The 25,282-nt window shown below is 40.4% G+C and overlaps 1 protein-coding gene across 13 annotated transcripts in view; it reads right to left on the bottom strand.

The window, feature by feature from the left end:
• Positions 1 to 25,282, bottom strand: part of LTBP1 (latent transforming growth factor beta binding protein 1) — a 177,022-nt gene that overhangs the window by 21,219 nt on the left and 130,521 nt on the right. For all 13 annotated transcript variants that reach the window (XM_083604175.1, XM_083604180.1, XM_083604181.1 and 10 more), the window contains 8 exons: positions 24,354 to 24,476; positions 23,772 to 23,894; positions 22,482 to 22,607; positions 19,616 to 19,741; positions 15,691 to 15,834; positions 8,508 to 8,690; positions 7,434 to 7,520; positions 3,087 to 3,215 (listed from right to left, as the gene is read on the bottom strand). In XM_083604175.1, coding sequence (XP_083460301.1) covers positions 3,087 to 3,215; positions 7,434 to 7,520; positions 8,508 to 8,690; positions 15,691 to 15,834; positions 19,616 to 19,741; positions 22,482 to 22,607; positions 23,772 to 23,894; positions 24,354 to 24,476 — 1,041 coding nt within the window. The remainder of the gene's footprint in view (positions 1 to 3,086; positions 3,216 to 7,433; positions 7,521 to 8,507; positions 8,691 to 15,690; positions 15,835 to 19,615; positions 19,742 to 22,481; positions 22,608 to 23,771; positions 23,895 to 24,353; positions 24,477 to 25,282) is intronic.

Genomic DNA, 25,282 nt, shown 5'->3' with positions numbered 1-25,282 from the left:
GCTCTCTCTCTTAAATTTAACATATATCTAAATCAGGATTGGCAAGAGCCCAAAGGAAGGAACTATGAAACAGAGAACATCTTCCTTGTCTTCTTCATGCACTAATCATGCACAGGCTAGAAAGCTGCTGAACACAATAGATTGTGTTGCTCTGATCTATTGGCAAGCAGGTTTCGGACAAACTCCACCCACGTTCTTTTTGTAGACAACAGGAGGCTTCTCACCACAGTGTATCAAAAGCTGCCCAATCTTTGCAAAAATACAGAAACCGACTTGCTATTTCTCAGCTCTATCCCTGTCTACTCATTTTACAGAGAAGCAACTTTAAAGGAAATATAAATGGCTTTACATCAGGAAAGTAAAGTTCTTTGGGCCCAAGGTGATTGAGTCTCTTACTGTGGTTTCCTTTCATTACATTATTCCACACAGAATGGTTTTCTGTTTAAACTGCTAAAGTGAAGGTCGTGACTAGGAATAATTTCAGTCAAATGGCAAAAGTGAATTAGTAGGCAGTTCAGTAGACTGGAAGAACATTTATGATCATCAAGAGTGTGAATTACTATTCCATATTGCATATCAACTACTGGTGGGGTGTGTGTTTTTTTGGTGGGGGGAAGAATAATCGTGCTTTAAAAATACCTATTTCCTCAAATTGATCTTTAAAAAAAACAACCCCCAAAAAACCAAACAAACCAAAAAACATTTGCCAGAGATGAGTCCAATAACGTCCTCATGTATAAAGAACAGAGGGCTAGGCTACACATAGCTCTTGTAGAGATGTACAGATAGGTAGAATAATGTCCATGTAAAACCAGTTAGAAACTAAGGATATGCTGAGTTCCCAAAGGATTAGCAACTTGCTTCAAACTCTGCCAGTTTCTTGGCACTCTTGCCAAGATTTTAGAGCTGTGCACAAATGGCCTGCCAAAAATATCTACTCTATTTGTGGCCAGAAAAAATTTGGCTAGGGGATTGGGAGAAGGATTCCATCATTTTTTTTTTCCAGGGGCAGGAGAAATCTTCTCAGGAGAAGCTTCTCAAGGGTGATGCTCTCCATGAGCAATAGCAGACCTTAATTTGTTTGTCCTAAGGGTTATATATATATATATATATATATATATATATATATGTGTGTGTGTGTGTGTGTCTGTGTGTGTGTCTGTGTCTGTGTCTGTGTGTGTAAAAGTGGTAGAAGCAACAATTGTGCTGGCAACATAGTCACATTTTGCATATTTCACAGTGTCCTGGACCTAATGTGTTCCTTGGGCATTGCAGGGGTGAAATGGTGCCCCCCCCAAACAAAGAAATTAAACAATGAAGAATATTTGGAGAAAATTCTGCAAGTGGCCTTTTTCTTTTAAGTGGGTGAAAGAAAGGAAAAACTCAGAAATGTCCCGACGATGAAAATGTATTCCAAGAAATTCTGCCTCATCTCTACAAGACCTGTGTGTTTCCTAAGAACCAATGGTGGCTGGTCCATCAGGGCAAATAGGACCCTGCCCTGCCAGCTTCACCAGCCACCGCCTGCCTTCTTAGGGTAGCACTGGATGCCTCCTGCCTCCTTCTTAGTCTCGGGGTTGCTCTTGTAGAACTAAGCAGGGAGGAGGATGGGAAGAATTCATGGGCTCTGGCTCCACCAACCGTTGGCCTCTTTGCCTTCTCCCCTACCAGCTCCAGTGGGCACTAGCTACCACTGCTAAGAATGTAAGATGAGTTGTGATGGATCAGAACAGCATTCTGCTTCCCAGAGTGGCCAACAGATCCCTCTTGGAAGTTTACATGCAGCACATGATGGCACCAGTTCTACCCCTGATGTCCTTTCCCAACAACTGGTACTCATGAGATATATTCTTTCTGAACCTCCAGGTGGCATATAGCAACTATGACTAGCAGCCAGTGATAGACCTCTCCTCCACAAATTTGTCCAACCCTTTAAAAAAGCCTGTGTAAGTGGCGATCTTCTGGCACAGTATTCCAGAACTCTGCTCTGTGTAGAGAAGGCTCAGCGAGAAACCTACCAAAGTAAGGCCACATGCCACTGCTGCATTTCTGACTGTGGATATATGATAGTCAATGGCAGGGAAACTCACTACCTGGCAGCTGCTGAGCAGCAACCTAAGGGGAGGGGAGATCTACACCATGGAAAATAGACATGTCTGGGAGGCAGGAAGTAGTTGCAAATACATACAATGAGCTTTAAATTGTGCTCTAGTTTATTAATGAATTTGCTACAGTTGTTTTTCACAGGGTAACGCCTGAAGGCACATGAAACCACCGCCTAGATGAAGCTATGCAGGTTTGGGTCTGGTCAGTGCCTGGATGGGTGACTGCCATGGAACTACATGAGCACCACTTTTGATTCTGTGATGGAAGAAAGGTGGGATTATAAATGTATTAACAAAATAAAAGGAATTTCTTTGGGAGCTGCTGAGAGGAAATGGGTTATAAGTCCCTGCTTTCTGCACTGCATGCTTGGAACTGCCTTCCAGTGCACTGACATGCCACCACCTTTTTACTGCCTCCAAATCCCTCCTTAAACTTTACCTTTTCCATGAAGCCTATGACACAACCTACTAGTTCCTATGTCACAGGGTAATTCACCCTGCTAAACTTGCAACTGAAGCAATCACACATTGTTTTGCTCTTTGCTCCTGATTCCACTTCCCTCCTTTTCTTCTGTATCAAATTTTAGCTTGTATGCTTTTGGGGGCAGACACCATAAAGTGCCACAAACACTAGTGGCACTATACAAAAATAAAGAAACAAACAATTGGAGAGAGGAGAAACATCTAAATGAGAAACATCAATGTGAACTGGATTGCACCCAGATATGAAGCCAGAGCAATTTCTGCAACCACAACTACATTCCTTCCAGCCACTGCAATCAAGCAAATTGCTCCTAGTCATATACAGCCCAATACACAAAGTACTCAGGCACTGTTTCGAAGGATTACATGGAGAAAATAATCAGCCAGCTTTCATGTGTGAATAATTTGTAAGAGCAAGCAAGAATTAAAATCTCATTCCCCAGTGCTGGTTGGCAAATGTAGAGAGTAAGGAGACATGGTAACAGTTTGTATACTTACCAAAGCACTGAAGTTTTACAGGATCATAGAATGTGCCTTGTTTGCAGTAACACTCATAGCCTGGCTGTGTGTTTAAACAGAAGCCGTTCTTACATATTTCTTGCCCAAAGAGCTGACATTCATCAGCATCTGTGGAAAAATGATAATGGCATGAATAGTTGGAAGTCCATCACAGTGGCGTAGCGTGGGTTGTCACCACCCGGGGCAAGGCAAGTAATTTGCACCCCCTAACCCGTGGATTTGCGCCCCCTAACCCGTGGATTTGCGCCCCCTAACCCTAACCCCCACCCCAGATGTTGCACCCGGTGCGGCCGGCCCCCCCTGCACCCCCCACGCTACGCCACTGGTCCATCATGGCCATTTCAGTTGAATATGAATTTTTAGTCTATCTTGCCAGGATACTTACACACAGAGGAACAAAAAGAGGAGTTGCAGCCATGAAGAATGGAGAAAACTTTGATTCTACCATTTATCAGCCAAAATATTTAACTAGAGGCGTAGCAGGGAGTAAAGTACTTTTAATAAAGCTACTGCTGGGATAAACTGCATTTTCTTCAAGGAAAAGAAACGATCTGGAAGGCATAATCCCTCTTTGAACTATTACTAACTAGTCAGGGTAAGCTGCATTGTTAAAAAGAAAATCATGAGCTACAATAGATCATTCCAGAGGAAGATTTGGAACAGTACCTGAACTCTTGCCCAATTCACTAGAAAGTTTACACACAATCTGGGTGTGGCATTGCACAATCCTGCCCCTGGAATCTATGTGGATAGACCCTATTTTAACATTACATCCCATGCTTGAATGCCAGGCAGACTTAGTGGAGCAGGCATGCATGGAAGGGGCAGTCAAGGGGAAAGGGCTCAAAATCAGGCACCCTCACAGATGAGCAGACTATGTATTTTAAGCCCATTGAGAGGGTACATAGGAAATACATTTAACAGCTAACTTATGACTATGTACTGTTAAATCATAAGCAGCTCCAATTCAGATGGCTCTACAGAAGGGGTAGCTTTGGCGCTTACTCAAGCATGTGATTTCTATATATATATATAAAATAGCTTTGGTAAACATGGCTTGAATTTCAGAACAGTGCTGAAGCCGGTATGGAACTACACAATATTTTGATATATTGTGAATTGCCTTCAGATTTCAAGTTTTAACAACAACAATAACTGTGCCTTCACTTTATCATGCAATAACCATTTCCTGATCTTTTGTGTATTTTGAGATTTACAGCTGTAGCTATAGGTGCACCCAGTTGCATAGGTTTGTGCCAAATATTGAGATAATGTTTAGCTTCAGTGATACAACAGATTCTCCCCCCGCCCCCGCCCCCGCCCCGGTTAGTGCTCATGGCTTGGGCTAACGTAAAACTGCGGCTGCCATCAACATATGTACATCTTTTCGTACAACGTCAGGCACATTGCTATTTATTTAGCAAGTATACACTAATCACACTTAACTAGTCTGAGCGTGCTCTGCTTTAACTGTAACACTGAGACTGCACACACAATCTTATTTCCATGTGTGATCAGAGTTGTGATCCATGAGCTGCTTTTCAAGAGCATTGTTGCTGATGCCAATGTGACTTCTCTGAAGTTAGTGCTCTAAGGAGGGCTGCCTTCGTCAAGTACTTCACCATACCTTCACCCTCAGTAACTACTTTCATGCTCTCTGCTTATGTTGGCTAAGGGAACACCCTGATTTTGTGCCCCTTTTTCTTGCTCCTGTGTTGTGTCTGATTTAAAATCCTGCTGAGAATTAACGATTTGTTTTTGGCGCCTGCTCTGGAGATTCCAGCGATGGTGGCTTCCTCCACACAGGCATAACTATAAATTTTGCTGCACAGAGTTCTGAAGGTACTTATCACTCTGGTATCTGGGGGCTTTTTGACATAACTTAAACTGACAGACAGACATTTCCACAAACTTAAGAGAAAATTGCTCTGCAGCTGAAATGCCCTGCACAAAAGAAAGCTCATACTTAGCAGACAGCATGCAAAATGAATATTAGTGGTTTAAATCACATTTTATAGAAAAATATACTTTTGGCACATAAAACTTTAGTTTTATGAATTATTTCATATCCATTTTTTTGCTGGATTTGGAATTTGTTTCTTTTCCTAGCCTTGTTTCTTTCCCCATGTATTTATTGCACTATTTCCTCAAAATCAGGCTAGGGTCACTCAAGGCAAATACAAACTGGGTCAAATCACTCAGGTGTGAGCCCACTGCTCTGAATGGAATTGTTCTCCATTTATATCATGGCAACAATAGATGTTATGCCAAGAAAGGAATGTTTTGCATCTGCTGAACAGCTCTAAAAGGTAAAAATCCTAAAATACTGACTGCTCCAGAAAGGATGAATTGGCTATGCAAATATTTTTGCAGCCACTCTTCCAGAAATGGAGCAGCTTTTAAAGAAAAGAAATTATATGAAAACTTGACACCCATACTACCAAAATAAGGACTTTTAAAAAGAACATATATTTGAAGGATAGCACATCCAGGCTAGTTGAAGCTGAATGATATAGCTGAAAGGGGAAATGGAGAATTCTAAACAGAACCAAAGATAGTCATGCTAATAAAGAAATGCAGGTGAAAACAAAGAGGAAAATGGGAATGCAATTTCTGGATGACCTGATTAAACAGTCCAACTGGTTCCAGCTGGAGCAGTGGAAGGTTGGCCTGTTCATATCATCAGAATTTAAAATAAATTTTCCTCAGCACCAAACCAGCACCACATCACATGCTATCACAAACCTTTTAGTCTTATTATATGGGAGTTGCAGGCAGATACTTCGGACTAGACATGAATAGGTTGCTGCTATAAGTGTAATCACCTATTCCATGGAACAAGGAGTTCAGTTTCTTTGAATTCTATGAGACTTACTCCAGGTAAGTGTGTACTGGACTACAGACTTAGACTGCAATCCTAAAAACATTTATCTAGAAGTAGGTCTCATTGAACTCAAATGGACTTACTTCCAAGTAGTCATGCACAGGATTGTACTGTTACAGTTTAGGACAGGCTTCCTCAAACTCGGTCCTCCAGATGTTTTTGGCCTACAACTCCCATGATCCCTAGCTAGCAGGACCAGTGGTCAGGGATGATGGGAACTGTAGTCTCAAAACATCTGGAGGGCCAAGTTTGAGGAAGCCTGGTTTAGGATGAGGGTGCCAGAACATTTGTTAACCTACAAGTCATCTATAGCAAGGTCCAACGCCCACTGAATTTCATAGGAACTGTAGCCAAACACCTAGCTTTCAGCTGCTGTTTTGTACATCATTTGCATCTTTGCAAGGTAAAGGTAAAGGGACCCCTGACAATTAGGTCCAGTCGTGACCGACTCTGGGGTTGAAGCGCTCATCTCGCTTTACTGGCCAAGGGAGCCGGCGTACAGCTTCTGGGTCATGTGGCCAGCATGACTAAGCCGCTTCTGGCGAACCAGAGCAGCGCACAGAAACACCGTTTACCTTCTCACCGGAGCGCTACCTATTTATCTACTTGCACTTTGACGAGCTTTCGAACTGCTGGTTGGCAGGAGCAAGGACCAAGCAACAGGAGCTCACCCCGTTGCAGGGATTCGAACCGCCGACCTTCTGATCAGCAAGTCCTAGGCTCTGTGGTTTAACCCACAGCGCCACCCACGTGCAAGCCCACTCCTAAATCTCATTAAAGTCAGAGGTCAAGCCCCCCTTCAGTATATGCTGTTTTCAAAGTATTTTTCAAAAGTTATTTAAGGTTCAGATGAGGAAGCTGCCTTATACCAAGCCAGAACAACTGAACCATCTGGCTCAGTATCATCTACATTGACTTGCAGTAGCTCTCTAGGTTTTCAGACAGGGGTCTCTCCCATCTCTTCCTGGATATGCTGGGGATTGAACCCTGGATCTTTTGAATGCAAAGCATGTGCTCTACCAACTGAGGGCACAGCCCTTCCCATTCAGGAAGAAGGAAACAGGAAGGCTTCAATTGTCCACCAGCAGCCCAGTCTGACTGGCTATATGACAACCCTGATGGCATTGGGCTCCCTGTCTTGATCCCTAGCCAGCTGGTACCACACAGTGAAGAAACCCTTTCAAATACAAAATGAATTTGCAGCAGTGAAAGAAAGCAATGCTCATAAATAGAAGTGACAAAGTGCAATGTAGAAATTGATTGTAGGTGTTTGTTTCCACCTATCCCCACCCAAAGGAGAAATTTTTCGTAAAATCAAACAAACAAACCTCATAAACATTTGGCAGACCGCTACACCAAAACAGACTTTAAATGAGCGCTTCGATCTTTTAGGAATACCAAAACACTATTATATAATTCAAATCTGTATAACTGGCGCTGACCTTTGTAGTCCTGTGTAACAGCTCCATAAGATGAATCTTCAGAGGGTATGTATCCTTTCCCTTCAGGGCACAGTTCAGTAAACTCAGCTAGCAGGAAGATAAACCAAGAATCCAATTAGAAATGTATTCACGCATCACAGTGTGAAACACAACAGATGCAATATCTTAAAACAGCACTCTCATGTTCTAATGCATGATTTCTCGTTTTATAAGTTCTCCTTTCTCATATTAGACATTTTTAGGGGGGGGAATGGACAAGGATATTCAGCTATGGCCATGGCTCGTAAGACTGGTAAATGTTCCAGAGCAACTATGAAAAGATTCTTTTTAAAAGATGCATGCAGAATTTTTGTGATTCTGTTGGCTAAAAAGTGGTGCCCCAAATAAACAGAGGCATCATATAAATATAATGATAAAGCATGGAACTTAAAGCATATCTTGAGTAGAAATCCTGATTATTGATGTCCAGATAAGTGATCACTGAAGCAAAGAAATCTAATAGGAAACTTTAACTCCCTGTGTAATACAGTAAACCTGCAATTGATGAGCATCTAATTTGTGCACATTCAGCTTAACATGCATGGCAAAAAAGGGGGGTCAGAAACGGGGTGGAGTGCTGGGAAAAATGACTTTGGCCATCCCACCCACCATTGAATTCAATGTGTTCTGACTATACACAATTTTGGCTTTAGGTGCAATCCTTGGAATGTAACCCCTGCATAAATTGTGGGCTTACTGTACAAAGGAACTGAATGAATCCACTGTAGACATATTCTTTGATGCCAAATGAAATAGGAAAGCAGAACACACTCCTTTATAACTAATAGCTCAACTCTATGCTTGCTTATTCAAAAATGCCAAAGAATCCAATGAGGATTAAGTCCAACATGGCTTGCATAAAGGATTACAATCTAAGATTGCAGTTCTCCCATTTACTTGGGAGAAAGCCCCACTTAAAACAGTGGGATTTACTTCTGAATAAACATGCATAGGATTGCATAGTCAAACAGGCTACTGATCCACATTATGGTGTTATGAATAGCAACTACCAGTGAATGGGAAATGATCACTTACAACTTCCAAGCACAGGACATGGGAATATTTCACAGTTATCACCCCAGCCGGCACCCAAAGTACAGCAGCATTCTTGTTTCGTAACATTGGATGTTAGTACATTATCGCAAAAATTTGCATCATTTAGATTGTAGTAGCATTCCTTCTTTTCATCTGCCATTTCTTTTGTATCTACTGGTAAATCTAAACACAAACAGTGAAAGATACAATGTCATACAGCAAAAGCAAATTCAGAAATAAATTATATAGTCTTGCCGCCTATCATGTAATATTTGGTGGTTTCTATGGGCTTTCCAGGCTGTGGGATTGTACTCTCTCACCCCATTCCCTCCCATTTCTTTGTGTGAATTTCCTCTCTGATTTTTTTTCCTGCGAGCCTTATTTGTGGCTACATCTGCATTTACATTAATCACACTCAGCAGATGCTAACCAGGTTCCCTATTCATCAGAATATGCAAAATGACTTCATTGCCTGATTTCAAATCGTGATGAAGAGGAAACCCTGGTTAGAGAGAACCGTGGCTGATGTTGGTGCTGTGATTATACAGACAGAGAAATATCACAGTTATGCCCTTAAACTTCTCTAATTAATGTCCATGGGATTTGATGCAAGAATATTCATGTCCCCAGTCCTTATAATACATTGCTGATATACAATTCTTAAGAAAAAAAGATACAACAGATAAGATTATACCATTTTGCCATTAGACCATTAAACACCATTGAACCCACATATTGGAAGCTTACTGACCCAATTTTTCCTAGAAGCTTGTACACACACCTTACTTCTTCATATTGCTTATTTGCTTTTTAGTGAGAATTGTTAAGCATGTTAATCTGAATAACACAGAGCAAAAGTTCCTCATAGTTGTAAATTATAGGGGGCCACTAGGGGCGCATTGGAAGATGGCCGACAATACCATCTCTCCGACCCACACGGGGTAATTAAGAGGCTGTTATGGGAGTAGCAGCCTCCCTTGTTGCCCCAAGGGAATGGGGAACACTGCCCTTGCCTGCTGTGCCCATAAATCATCCCCAAATTCGAAAGAAGGGGGTGAGGGCACTAGGCAGAATGCCCCCATGTGGACCTCGGCTCTCCTGGACGCTGTCTCTGATCGCGCACTAGCTGCAGCAATTTGGAATAATTAATTACAAAAGAAGCAAATGCACATATTTCAAGTGAGGAAGGGGAGTGAAGTCTGCTAATTTAAGTGACCTCTGCGAAAGAAGACGACGGGTTGGAGAAACAAGAATATTTTATGATGAAGATACACCAAAGGCTGGGTATGTCGGCAACGGGACTGAATGGGGGGGACGACCTTTTTTACTTTCCTTTTATGTGATTTACTAAGAACCCCTCCTCATTAGAACCGTCGGTTGAACTGACCCAAGCAAGATGATTAAGGTCTGTGTGGAGATAAACTTTAACCAAAAGTATGCTTTATGGAGATCGAGAAGCAATAAGAGCTTTTGGAATGGCGCAGCAATTAATTCAGAGTCGCCATCTTCCCAAAGGATTTATAGCCGGGAGGAGGAACGGACTTGTTTTCAGACTGCATTCCTGGTGAATCTCCTCAGAGGTTTTGAGAAAGGAGGCAGATTGGTGAAGATTAATGACGCTAAGACTTTTTTGATGTATGGAAGTGATGTTATATGGAAAACGTCTGGATATGGCTACTGAATTAAAAAAAGAATATCCACGCAGGATTACAAACTGTTTTAACCAGCTTGTGGAACTATCAGAGGTCACAAAGAGAAAGGAAAAATATATGAAAATAACAACAAGAGATGTGGAAAAACAATAAGAAAGGACTGGACAGAACTCTGAACATCATATGGTTAGATTTGTGGACATTAAAACAGCAGCAAGAAGCAAGAAGTTGATTGGATCCCCTTCGGAACTTGAAATATGGGTACCCCCAACAAAAATTTAAAATTTGGCTGTGTAATTTGGAATTTATGTAATTTGGTTTGATTTGATGTGATTGGTCGGTTAATAAAAAATTATTCTTAAAAAAAACATAGTTGTAAATTATAAGATACCCACATGAAGGCGTTAAGCCATGTCCAGATTGAGGAGAGGTGCAATTAGAAATTTATTGCCTTAAATTGTAATCTGCCTTATTGTGCTCAAAATATTCTACAGTTATGATGAATAAAATAGTTGTTTAAGCAGGATATATATATTAACATGCAATGCAGTTGTTACCAAACACTTTTCTTTTCTCTCTTCAGAAGAATGCATGCTTGCGTCAGAGGACACAAACAAACTGTCATACAGAGCTATTCAAATTTAGCACACCAACACACTAATTTCTCTTTGATATTTTGCCAAGGTCAATGTGTGCTATGAGGAAACACCCAGCTGAGTGCTATTTTATCTTTGTTAGTCTAGTCTGTGGTCTCTCCTCATCAGATAATTACAGTTTTCTATAATGTGCTGAATTTCATGAAGTACAGTGGTTTTGTGGTATTCCTCAGCCCAAGAAGAACCAAACGAAGACTATCATGTGTCACAGAAATCTAGCTGAAGTAAATTGGTTCTCCCAAGGTGAGAGGAGGCTCAGTACCTTAGTCACCATAGTACACATTTTCATTGGACGCAGGCCATATGTTGAGGTGAACTAGAGCCAGAATCACGAAGAGCAAAAAACTATCCAAACCCTTCCTTCCCACTCTTTAAACCACAACAGTTTCCAAGGAAAGGAGAGCCAAAAACCAGCCCAAGAGGAATGAGAAACAAACTCCTTGTTGCAAAATCAACAGGGTCTAGGGGCACCTAACAAATTTATTGGGATACGACCTTCCGTGGGCCAGATCCCACTTATTTAATCAGATGAAATATATAAAAAAATTGTCCAGTAGCACCTTAGAGACCAACTAAGTTTGTTCTTGGTATAAGCTTTCGTGTGCATGCACACTTCTTCAGAAGTGTTTAAGCACACAAAAGCTCATACCAAGAACAAACTTAGCTGGTCTCTAAGGTGCTACTGGACAATCTTTTTATTTTTTCCAACTACGTCAGACCAACACGGCTACCTACCTGAATCTTTAATCAGATGAATTAAATAAGTCATTTAAATGGGTGAATATATGTACTCTGAGCAGAGAGATGATTATTTCTTTTTGATTTATTAACAAAAAGTGCAAACATAACAAAGGGGGGGACCCCCCAAACATAGCTCAAAGTATTACGTATTGTATGAGATAGCTGTACTGTGCAGAGTACAAATTAATGCAGAATCTAATCAGTGTGGGTGTGACTCTGTTGGTTTTGCTGCAATAGACTAGCAAGGTTACTCCTCTGGAATTTGAAACGCTTTGTGACTATTTAATCCTATTTTATACTTGATATTTTAGTTCTTCCTCCCATTATGTGCCCAGAACTTTTTTTAAAATAAAGCTGTTTACACAGCTGTGACTGAGAGTTAGGCAGGCAAGCGTTGTGAATGCTTGGAAATTGAACGAGACACAAAAACTTTTCTTTAAAAAAACAACCCAGAAATGTACAAAGACTCATCTTGGTTTACACATGATTCTTCTCCTATGTTATTAACCACTTAATATATACGTTTGAAAGTAGATTGCTTCAGGAAAGTACATTTGGAAGATACACCTGCAAGTCTCCTTTTGAACAGGTGGATACTATGGAATGTGTGTTGCTTTACTTCAGAATGTGATAGCAGGATCTATTCTTAGAGTTGGGAGAAGGTTCATAAATCACAAACCTTAGAACAGGCTTTCTCAACCTCGGCCCTTCAGATGTTTTGAGACTACAATTCCCATCATCCCTGACCACTGGTCCTGCTAGCTAGGGATCATGGGAGTTGTAGGCCAAAAAACATCTGGAGGGCTGAGGTTGAGGAAGCCTGCCTTAGAATATCAGTGCCTGATAGTGAGAAGCAGAAGATCACTTAATAGAGGGCAAAGGATAGTCGAGGTGCAAAGAAACACCTTCCTAAGGCATGTTGAGACCTTTGAATCCTGCAGCCGAAGGGCTTTGGTGTGAATTTCACTGTCATTGCTAATGAAGAATTTAGACTTCTCTGAGAACTTTTGGAAGTTTTCTATTTTTTAAACTGAGAAGTGTGTGTTCTCAGTTGACTCTAAGTGACAGATCCTAGGAGCTGAGTGATACAGATTCCATACAGTAAACAAGGAACCTCTTGAAAAGCTGGTGACTAGACTCTACAAAACAGTCTGTCTGAGGAGCCTGGACTCCCTTTTTCAGTGAGGGATTGTGCTGTTTTACTGATAAATCTCTTGATCTGCTCAAGGGCAGGTGGGAGATCCAGTATAGCAGGCAAGTTATAACTTGATTAGTCTAAGGCCAACATTGATCAGGTTGGCAGTGCAGCTGGCTTGGCCTCCACACTGGAAGTGCAAGACTTAGAAAAGTCTCATATGTTGGGTTTGTAATTTGGGGTCTAAATCAACAGGGCTATCCTCTTTTCACCTGCTTTTGGTGAAATGAATCTAGGGTCTTTCTTAAAAACTATCATTTTAATGAAGCAGTTTGACCTTGTTGTTTATCTGCTGAGGGTAACATCATCAAAACAGATACACCAGAAATCACTACCAGGCAGGTTGCCCAAGCACAGCCTTCCCGCACCTTTAGCCATACATATTCCATTAGGAATAACCTTGAAAAGCACTTCAGTTATTCTTGCTTCCAGCTAATAAAATAAAGTTTAAATTACAACCTCAACCAACAGTTAATTACTTTCAAATTAAGTCTTAATGAATGCTTTCTTATTCTGGGGTGCAGGAAAGAGAATGTGCTGCTGTTTAAACACGTTACTGATTAATTAATTTTTAACACTAGATTTCCTATTAGTCACATATCTGCCCTCAAAAATGGGAGTCAAATGGTCAGACTGTGACAAGATCCTTTTAGAACGCAGTAATCTGATAATTTCCTGCCAAGTAAAGCAGAAAGAGAAGAAAATCCCTTGGTCCCCAGTGTAAAGATAAGTGTAAACACGTGCCATTCTATAAAGAATGTGCTGAATTAAAATTATGCTTCAAATGGACACCAGATCTCACTTGGAATAAGTGACATCTTCTCACTTAGCAGGAAAATTGTAGCATGTAGGATGTATATTTGTATACATCCAACCTTCCTCTCACATTGACATTAAACGAAACAAGTGTAACCTATGTAAAATTAATACTTTCATCAGAAACTTGCTTTGCACAAAGGATGCTGCTGCAAAGATGTTGTAAGAAATGGAGAAAAAGATGAAATGGCCATGGCAGTTCAAGATGGTCTCCTGGCTTTGGCATGGCTGGGGGAAGACCTCACTTCCTCCTTCACCGCCTGCGCTGGCTGCTGGGGCTCAGCCAATCACAGATGAGCTAGGGGGTGCAGTTTGGGAAGTGAATCTGAAGGGAAATTTCTTCCCTTTGGTCTGCTCTCTGGCTATAAAAGCCAGTCACGCATCAGCCTCAGCTGTCATTGGATTCCCTCTCTCCCTACTCTTAATATTTTAGGTCTGCCTGAGGGTAAGTGACCCTGCCTAAGACATTACTATGGAAGTTTTTGGTCACCATATTTGGGGCCTGGGAGCAATTTGCCTTCAAACAAATTGGGCCTGTCTGGGGTTTCTGCCTACCTCATAGCAACTGCCACAACTTGACAGCGGATAAGACATTGGGTTGCATTCTTAGTCTAGGTGGACCCTCCCCAGCCCAAGGAATCAGGGTTTCCTCTTAATCCCTCCCCTGGAAATCTCAGGGGGTTGCCCCAATTTGACATAGGGCAATCCTTAACCTTAACCCTGCCAAATACTCAACCAGCAGGCAGGTTGGTTGATTCAGGATACACACCCAATGCCTGCGCAAAAACTTGCTAACATCTGTAATCAATAAAGTTGGGACTTGTTTAAATCCCAAGTGATTGTTCTGTGTTTATTGCAACTTTATCATCCCTTGGCCACACGACCCACAGCTTCACTGCACCTGGACCTGCAAATGGAGCTGAGGAGACTGAGTGAAAGGGGAGGTGGCTGTGTTGAGGGATGAAAAGATAGGAAAGCCATGATGATACATGACATTATAACTTCATGCCCAATTCCTAGGTCCCAGTCTACACAAACTGCAGATCAAGTGATAGTACAACTTCAGATTGCAGGAGGAAATTACACCATTCAATGATTCCTCCATCTCACAGAGAGTTAGGGATGCAACCGATTAAATTGCAGAAATTACATAGAATTTGTATATTTGTATCTGACATTTGTTTCACCTAGAAATCAGCTCCATTTGTATACTTTTGTGTTGTCATTGTTTTAGTTAAAAATAACCCTGGTATGTTCTGATCTGGAAGGGTGTGCTAACGTGAACCCTGCTGCAGGGTGCAGCAAGGTTGCTCCTATGTAATGAAAGTCTTTCCCCTTAGAAATTCTCTTAAACATGTTTAGGACACTTCAGATCTTCCTAATTCAGGGAATTTTCAGAGTCTGATGTTAATCTGGAGTTTGGGTGAACATCATTTGGTTTTATTTGGATTCCCCGGGCTTTTACTTTTTACCAGATATACTTTTAAAACTTATTTTGTTTATTAATTTCAAACATGTTGCAAACTGCTACATCTTCAAGGATGGATAACACAGAAAAAATAATATAAAGATAAATAGTAATAGACTATGTGAATGTTGGCCATTATTCAATAAACCTATTAAACTGGACTGCAAGCAAAATAGCAAGCAAATGCCATTCACAGCTCTAACATTACTGACCTAAACCCAATACAGTGGTACCTCAGGTTACGTACTTAATTCGTTCTGGAGGTCTGTTCTTAACCTGAAGCACCACTTTAGCTAATGGGGCCTCCTGCTGCTGCTGCGCGATTTCTGTTCTCATCCTGAAGCAAAGTTCTTAACCCGAGGTACTATTTCTGGGTTAGCGGAGTCTGTAACCTGAAGTGTATATAACCTGAAGCATATGTAACCTGAGGTACGACTGTACAGAGTTAGCCATGCCTATTGATTGCAATGAGGTTCAGCTCTGTCTTGGATTTAGACCACTTACTTAAATTAAAAAAACCCAAAACCTAAACTCACATTGGATAACATGACATAATCATACAATGATTTCACCCACCAGTTACAGATTCAACTCCTTCCCATGTTTGTCAGACTGTGCATTTATATGGTCCAATTCAGTGCCAATGGGACATTACCTGGCGAGGAACGGAAGCGACACTGTCCGGTCATTGGGTCAAAGTCCTGGTTTTCATCGGAACACAGACATAGGAAGGAGCCTTCCACATTTTCACAGAGGGCTTCCCCGCATACTCCACTCAGCATTTCACATTCATTCACATCTGTAAAATGAAGCCCAATATAGATTCAAACATTATCTTTCATTAAAAAGGTGTGAGTGAGTGTGCTACTTATTCTAGTAGTTTGTGTGCTTGTTTTGTCATCTGAAAAATGAGACTATTTATGTATTTAAAACATTTGCATTCCACCTTTCTGTTTGGCCAAGCCGCCCAGGGTGGCTCCCCACAAAAGAAAACAATAGCAAACATGCAACCAAGCAATCTATATATATATATACATATCTAATGATGTAGCAGGAAAAGTGTAACAGACGAGAGCAATAAAAACACTAAAATCAACACAATTCATTGGAAGGGGGGGAAACAATGAATATTATAGCCTGGACAAATAAAAATGGCTTTCCCCCAAAGGCATAGAATTTAGCACCAGGTGGAAACAAAACTACAAATTACACTAGGCACATAGTTTGGCCTTCAGGGTTTTTAATTTTAATTTTACTGCAACTATAAACTGTGTGGAGAAGGAACAAATTCCTGAGAAAAATGGCAATAAACAGCAGCTTGTCTCCTGATACAAATAGTAGCTTGGATGCAGGGACAGCAATTTTTGTTAGGACTCCATTGTGCTTCCCCCTACTACATTCTCAGTCTTTATTGGACTGCCCTGCAGCTCCTATTTACAGATAAAAAATAAACATTAAGGGCTATGGAGACCACTGTCTTCACCCCCATCCTACAGCCTGGACACTGCGGTCCAGCTCTGAGGGCCTTCTGGTGGTTCCCCCACTACAAGAAGTGAAGTTACAGGGAATCCTACATTTTCTTAAGATAACCAGTGATTGCTAAACTAATTTAAGTTTCCAGTGTAGCATAAGCTTTACGTTCACATCAACATGTCTCCATTGCAATTCTTGTTACGAAGGCCATGTTCCGAATCCCTGTGCAACTTGCTTCAAAGCACTTCACACAAGCTTCATATAATGCCCATAGGCTTGCTCCTCATCATAACCAGGCAGCCCATTCCATTTCGAGAGTGGTACTTTTTGAATGTTTTAAATTAACCAACAGCTAATCCCTTTTTACGTACTACAGGAGAAAAAGAATGAAGATATCTGAAAAGATGGCTCTATATTTGACTGAAATAGATGGCTATGTATATAGCATGAGCCTATAAGGAAAATAAAGCCCGACAGCTGTAGGAGTAATGTGCAACAATAGAAGCATTCGCCACATGCTGGAAATATCGTAGCTTCAGTTGTCTATGCTCTGGTAACCTCTAGGTTAGATAACTGTAATGCATTATATTTGTGGCTGTATTTGAAGGTGGTTCAGAAAGTGCAACTATTCTGAACTCAGCAGCCAGATTGCTGACTGGGACCAGGCAGATATAGAATGGAATTCAACTTCATGCTAATACAATAATTCTGTCAGCACAAGTATTTCTGCTTGCCAGATAGGACGATTTCCCCTCATGTGCTGTTGCTGGGGTTCTCTAAACCAGTCTTTCCCAACCTTGGGTCTCCAGCTGATTTTGGACTACAACTCCCATCATCCCTAGCTAGCAAGGGCAGTGGTCAGGGATGATGGGAATTGTAGTTCAAATACAGCTGGAGACCCAAGGTTGGGAAACACTGCTCTAAACACTTCAGAGCAGATTTGGAGGCATCACAGGAAAAACCCATTGCGCTAGTGAGAGTCTGTATGTTGGCTTCCACTAGCACACTGAGTTAGCTGAAACCAGCCCTGAGTGTATAACACTGCTTCTGGCCCAACTACAGGAGTTGCAACTGGTTCCCAGGACAAATTCAAAGTGCTAGTTTTGACCTATAAAGGTCTTATTCCACTCAAGAACTCAATATATCAAGGACTGCTTCCTCCCATATGAACTTACCCAGACTCTACAATTGTTATCTGAGGCCCTTCTCTGTGTGTCCCCTCTGAGAGAGGTGTTGACGGTGGCAATGAGAAAATGGGCCTTTACAGTGGTAGCCCCCAGATTGTGGAATGATTTCCTCAAGGAGGTTTGCCTGGCATTGACGTTCTCAGCTATTCAGTGCCAGTCAAATACATTTTTGTTATCCCTGGCTTTTGGGTCTAAGATGGGTGGTTTTTTTATGAGACTCCCATCAAATCCAGTGCCTCCTCATGTTATATTATTTTTTTACTTCATCTTTGAATTTGAGCTTGTTTACTGTGTGAAAAATATACACAGAAGGTAACTGATTATGCTGAAATATAAAAGGAAAAATCAAGAAAAGCTGTGGCAGATTATACAGCGCTGAGTACAGCTCACTAGAATTACTCACTTCAAAGTGTGGTTAACATTCCTACCATTGACTCAAAAGGTTGAGCTTCAGGAATGCACCTCTGTTCAGTCAGCAAATTATATGAGAATACCCAAAACACTATCTTGGTAAGGGATCATTTCAGCAGGACGTACAGTGAATCTCTGTTCCAATACCTTTCTGCTAGAAAAGCATTACACTAATGTATTCTGCCGCCCAAGCTGAACATTTCCCTTTCATTGTTGGGCCACGGTATCATCTTCCACTGTTTTCTTATGACTGTTGCAAATAAAATCATAAACTTGGTGCATCATACAAGAATGCTTGCTTGTGTGGCGCACATATATGGTCTGGAATTTCTCACTTCACCCTCACTTATTCCAGACCTTCCTGCAGTTCCTTATGCTTCTGTGCTCAATAAAGTCATGTGCTAAACAAATCTAATAATGAACTGGGTAGGATATTGTAGCTATATTTGGCTTAAAGATTATACCAAGGAAGCAGATTTTCTTTTAAACCCTGAGAAATTTCCTGCTGGCTTACCTGAAAATTCTTAGGTAACTGTGTGTATCTATTTAAGCATGTGCTTCTCCACATGTATCTAATTTCCTGCAATAAAGGTTTGTGCCCATGGGATGATATAACATTATTCCTACAGGGTCTATATTCAAGTTAGAATAGAGCACAGTCTGGATTTTCAGATAGTTGCAATGCATGACATTGTTTATGATATAACCTGTGAACAGATGAGCTATGAAATATTTTATGCGTGTTTCTTTGTGGAAATCATATACTAGGGCCATATTCAGGAGGCAAAAATATTGCTTCTAGTGGGTTGGGCACACAATGATTGCCTTTTCAAATTCTGCCACAAGCAGTGATGTTAACTATCAAGACAAGAAGCACAACAGGATGTTCTTGAAATATGAGTTGCATGCTGTGTTTTGGATTCAGACACGCACCAGACTGAACTATTCAACTTATACTTTTTCAGCACAGCAAAAAGGGAAGAAGGTGAAATCCAAACATTTTCAGAGGGCTTATCATTATGACAGGCCGGGATATATAAACACTTAAATAAAAAAAAATCTAGTCACCACTTAATAACATACCAGGAAATGTATCACTTATTAGCAAAATTAACCAGCATTGACAAGTTCATCACAATACCAAAGGTTTTCGTTATGAGAAATATATTTTGTGGGGACTACAGTAACTCTGAAATCTGTTCAACTACTTTGCCAAAGGAGGTGGCTGTACCACATGACAGTCTGTATTTCCTGTAGGCTTTGCAAAATTCTGGCCATTTAACTAAGAGTCTAAACAGATGTTACATTGAGATTTGCGAACAGCTTGATGTTTTCAGAAACAGAAGGTTCTAAGAAGGTGAAATAATTGGCTTGCCTTTGGTTCCAGTTCAGATTTAGCAGCATTTCCTATTCCAATTTGAATGGGTAGGCATGTAATATAAATAATAGGGAAAGCATTCACTAGGCTTCCCCTAAAAACTCATTGTTCAAGGAAATCTCACAACTCACCCACACACTCTTGTCCATCCTGTAGATACTGATAACCCTGATAACAAAGGCAGCGGAAGGACCCGGGTGAATTGTCGCAGAACCCATGACTTCCACACACAGTGCTGTTGGCGCATTCATCCACATCTGAAAATAAGATACATTAATATCAGGTGGGAAAATTTCTAAGGCCAGCTTTCAAACGCTGGCATGTGGAGCTAAGCAAACAGACTAATTACAGATTTTGAATGACATATAGCTAGGGAAAAATATTTAGGTGCTGTTTTTCTTACATGTTCAGAGATTAAGAGAGACTGACTACATGATGCTAATAAAAAGCAAATAAACAGTTTTCACAAAAACAAAAGAATAATGTACATGGACAAAAGCATGCCATACATTTACACCATTGTGGGTATAGTTAGACCCGCAACTTACACACACTTTTCCACTTGTGTGCATTCAGCTTTATGTGCTTGGCAAAAAAATGAAAAGGGGTGGAAAGAGGACTGGAGTCCAGGGGTAAAAAAACTTTGGTAATTCCACCCACCTTTACACCCAATGTGTTTTGACTATATGCAATTTTGGCTTTCTGCACTATCCCCTGAACGTAAACCCCACATAAGTTGTGACTCTACTGTACTTAAGCAACACAAGACCATCACATTGAATTAATAGATACCATGAGGAACATCTTACAATGCAGATTTTTACCCATCTCATGGAATCAGATGGATCTGCAAGATCTTCTCAGATGATAACAGGGCCATTACTGGCATTCTCTCATTTGCAAAAGGTTGAAAAGGTTCCTGTATGCACTGAGGTACAGCTCTTACAAAAGCATGTTCCAAATCCTCTGATGATATGCGTATGAACACCATTATACTGTTAGAATATATTTCATACTGAAAGTTTAAAAAGGGAGCTGAATAGTTGACTAAACTATGATTCAGAGAGCCAGTTACTTATTTCCACACACACACACACACACACACAATACTATTGGAAAAATGAGAAGTTCCTCAGTTAATAATTTATATTGTCTGTCTAATGCTACTGAGCAAAAAAAAGTTCACAATTACGTATTCTTACATCTATGGGAAACAAAAAACAGGAAACAAAAATAACATAGAGCACCACAGAAAAATGTACTCACAACAAAATAACACGTTCCTCAGTTTCAATGGAATGTAGGGGCAAATGAAATATTAAATTGTTCTGCATAAGATCCATTTTAGCAACGAGATTTAACCAATGCATAAGCTTGAGAAAGAATATTGTAACATTCTTCTATGAAGTGCTTAAGGCAAGTTTAGACTTATGCACATAAAAATGAATCCTTCTTCACACTATCGTATGTTCTAGATGAAGGCACAGGAATTTCCATGCATTGTCTAATACAGGAAATTAAAAGGTCATAATGAATCTATGCCTCTATTGTTAGAATAGGAACCATACTTTTTGCCTTGTTCTTAAAGTCTGTCTTTGTTTATTCTTTCCCATAGATCTCTTAACTTTAATACTGTTGACAAGGAGGTGGCGCTGACATGGCTACGGACAGTGAAAGGAAGACAGAATTGCACTAGAATGACCTCATTCTTCTCCTTCTGAGAAAACTCAAAGAATTACATTGTGCAGATGTTCATCAATCCAAATTATTGTCCTGACTGGGATTCTGAAAGAGTCACTTCTGTCAACACTGTAGATAAAGGAATTCTGTAAGGACCCTTGTGGAGAAAGTGAAAAATATTTCTGGGTTTGATAACTGGGATGGGTTACTTTACTTAAGTCCAGCTCTCATTTTTTAAAAATAAATAAATCGAAGTGTATATACCTTTTTGTATTTAAAATGAATTGCAGGTGTAAAGATCCTAAAATTTATGTTTTATTATTTAAAGCTAAATCATTTTTTACCTTTGTGTCACACATGTATAACTGTGATTATATGCACATTGGATACTTTGCTTACTATTATTTGATTCTCGAACAATAACATTTTACACACAAGAAATAGTGTGGGTCATTTAGGAATGATCAGATATCCTGCATATATAAGTAGGGCTTAAGCCAAAAAAGATCATGAACTATTTTTTACTCCCCTTCTGCCCTCTCACTCACAGCTACATTCCAGATAGTTCTTTTTTAAAAGCCATAACCCATATAAACATAATGGAGATTTACTTGTACTGAGTTATATGGCACTGGACAAATGCATAAAATGTAGGAACATTACTTCAATCAATACTAAAAGCTGCCCAACATCTCACATGGAAAGTCAGCATGGAAGAACCTATTGCCACCAGATAAAATAGCAGAAATTTAAAGGTCTGAATTGTATATTAAAAACCCATGACAAATAATGAAACAGTCAATATTACTGAGGCTTAGTTCTGGTCTGAACATCATGACAAACTGTGGGTATTGTGACAGGAATGAGTCTGGGGCTCAAGTACCCCCCCAACTCCTTTTTTTGTTTAGTCTGAACCTAGCAGATTGTGGCTAATCTTCACTATAGTTTGTCTGAAGCAATCCAACTTCAGATCATAGTTTATGAACCTTCTTCTTTCAACTAGCCATAGTTAAGATTAACCACAGTTTAGAGTTTGGATGTAATAATAAACTGCAGTTAATCAAAATGGGAGCAAAAGTACTATTTATTTGATTATACTTTTAAGTGTTGTCAACAACATTCAGTCAATAGGAAGCTCAGTGGCAGAGCTCAAGTTAAAATCCCACCATCTCTAGGAAAGATACCTATCTGAAACCTTGGAGAGCCACTGCCAGTCAGTGTACATGATGGACAGATGCCCTATGTTTGTTCCTAATTATCATCACCCCTTACTGCATCAGACCTAATTTCCTTTTTCTTTCATTTAGCCCATCTTACCTTCACATGTTTGGCCATCTCTAGAAATAGTAAAACCCTGCACACAAACGCACTGGAAAGAGCCCAATGTATTGAGGCATTGCCCATGAGGTAAACAGAGATTGGATGCTGCACATTCATTGATATCTGCAGGGGCAGAGAAACAGCAACCAAAGATGCATCATTTTATTAGAAGGCTACATATATATTTATAAGGAACTCTTAACAAAGAAAGTTGTGCTATTGGACAAGAGAACTCTAACCTGAATTCAAGGCTGACCTGTACCCCAAAGGTGAAAATTTATCTGAATGGGGGATAAAAAGTCTCCCACCTGAATACAGAAAGCTCATGGCTGCCCATCTTACAACCCATACCATTAGTGAGAATTGATATGCCTGCCTTGGTAGCCAGTAGGGAGCTATAGATATCAACATAGCGAGTAGACTGTAGGAACTTTATAATCATGCTATTTTTATGGTTTTCAGCTCTTCACTTAAAGAAAGCTTATGTGGCTGGCAAGTAAGAATCCATGCCTTATGGACATTTCCCCAAATGCAGATATGATAAGGTACAACAGTGTACTTCTTATCCTTCTAGCTCACTGTGATATTATAATATTCCTATAGTCAAGCTATGTGGTGTAATGGTTACAGTGTTGGACTTGTTGGGATTTTGACTATGTGCCTTTCTGTGCAGCTTCACACAAAGCAATTAGAAGTTGGCCGAAAGCCAAGGATGACTGAGCAGAGAGGAGTTATTCTGCCTGGTTTTATGAGACCTTGGATACAGCTCTACCATTGGTTGAGGTCTCACACAGGCATGATGACTTATGACCTTACTGACTGGATAGTGTTGTTGGTCAGTGTGGTGTTCTGAGAGTCACTTGGAGTTTGTTAAGAGAGAGCTTGTTAAGATCCGTTTCTGTTCTTGTATACAGTAACTTGTAGAGTCTGCTGTAAATAACAAACAACTCTATACAACCAAGTTACCAGTAGCAGCGTCTTGTCCCTGCTTCATCCATCCTGCCTACAACTGATTGCTTTCTGGAAGTCTGCGTATGCTCTGCTAGGTCTGGCTAAGGTCCCGCAACAGGTCAAAGTTGCGAAACACCAACAGGACTATGACCTGGGAAGCCAGGGTTCGAAACCCCACTCAGCCAGGAATCACACTGGGTGATCTTGGGCCAGTCGCCATCTCTTAGCCTAACCTATCTCACAGGGTTGTTGTGAGGCTGAAATGCACGCCACCTTGAGCTCCTTGGAAGATAAAGGTGGTGTATAAATGTAATAATAATGATGATGATATAATACCTTGACAACCCCTGGAGGGAAGCAGCTGGAAGCCATCTGGGCAAGTGCACTCATAAGAACCTTTGGTATTAATGCAGTTCCCTCCACGGCAGACATCGCTGTCTTCTTGGCATTCATCAATATCTGAAATGAATACAAGCAGCAATCAAACCACTTCAGAAGAGATTATGCTAACAACAGCACAATAATATGTCACTGAAATATCTACTGCTGGCAGAGGCTAGGGTACAGTGCTGGCATGGTTTTAATGATCTGGAAACTGCTTTGTGACCACTGTGGTGGGGAAAAGCAGTATATAATAAATATAGTTAATAAATAAAGCCGGAAGGTTTTATCCTATCCTGCCAAAATATGACATATTTAAAATTCCTTGCATATAAAAACCTACACCTATTTGTCTGCAATTTGTCAGCCTTCAACAGCCTCAGAAGGAGATATTACAAATTAATATTACTCTCAATAATTAAAATTGTTATGACCGCTTGCTGATTTCTCAATTGTAAAAAGAAACCCTTAAGGCAGTTTGTGTGAAAAACTCATAGAAAATTTGACTGAATTGCTCACGTAGACAATGGAACTTACCTTCACAATGGTCTTTTGTAGGTGTCAGCTGGTAGCCTTGGCCACAAATGCATCTGTACGATCCAGCGATGTTTCTGCATTGACCATTTGTGCAAAGCTGCTGCCGTTCACATTCATCTACATCTGCAAATTATAAGACAGTGTTTAACTTCAGAAAATGCATACTCTGCCCCACAAAACTATTTAAAAATGGTTTAAAATACATTCAAGGTCTTGCATTTTCAGAGTCCATGAAGATCTAGATTATTGGGTCAAAATTAAGATTTAGTGTGTGTTATCAGTAAATTCTATAATACTACTGTTCTTCAGGGTAAATTGTCTTCTCTGGTTTCAACTGCATATTTCTTAGCAATGCCAAGTTCCTGGTGGGACAAATGGCCTGATGGAGCTAGCAGTTTCAATGAAGCAGAAAGGCTTTGTGGGTTTTTTATCCAGACCGGCTCCAATGGTATCCAGTTGCTGTTCATTCAAAGCTTGCAATGTTCTTTCCCATTCTCACAATTTAAGGATAGTCAGCCCATGCCAACATCTGGATTTCAGCAGCAAAATGCATTGCAAATTTACAACCAGAAAAGCACATGTTGCTGTAGGATGGTGCTGCTGAATCAACAAGCAGAACAGTCTGGTGTAAGTTCATAGTGAACTATTCATCCAGCACAGTCCAGGATAAGAAAAGGAAACTTATATTTCGAATGCCACCTCAAATTAGCCTCAGGCAGCCTTTGAATGACAACTAAATTTTCCAAGGGCTAGATTCTCATTGGGTAATATCAGTGGCTTTAAAACTAATTTTCAATTACTACAAGTCAGGAGTATGAAATGAGACAACAGGTTAAAATTGGGGCATTTGATATCCCAGAGTGGCTAGTGCAACCAAGCCAGATGGCCGGGGTATAAGTAACAAAACCACCACCACCACCACCACCATC

Source organism: Podarcis filfolensis, assembly GCF_964270895.1.
Source record: "Podarcis filfolensis genome assembly, chromosome: 3".
NCBI classification, from domain to species: Eukaryota; Metazoa; Chordata; class Lepidosauria; order Squamata; family Lacertidae; genus Podarcis; species Podarcis filfolensis.
Note: the sequence above shows the minus strand (reverse complement) of the source record. Positions and strands in the feature narration are given on the sequence as shown.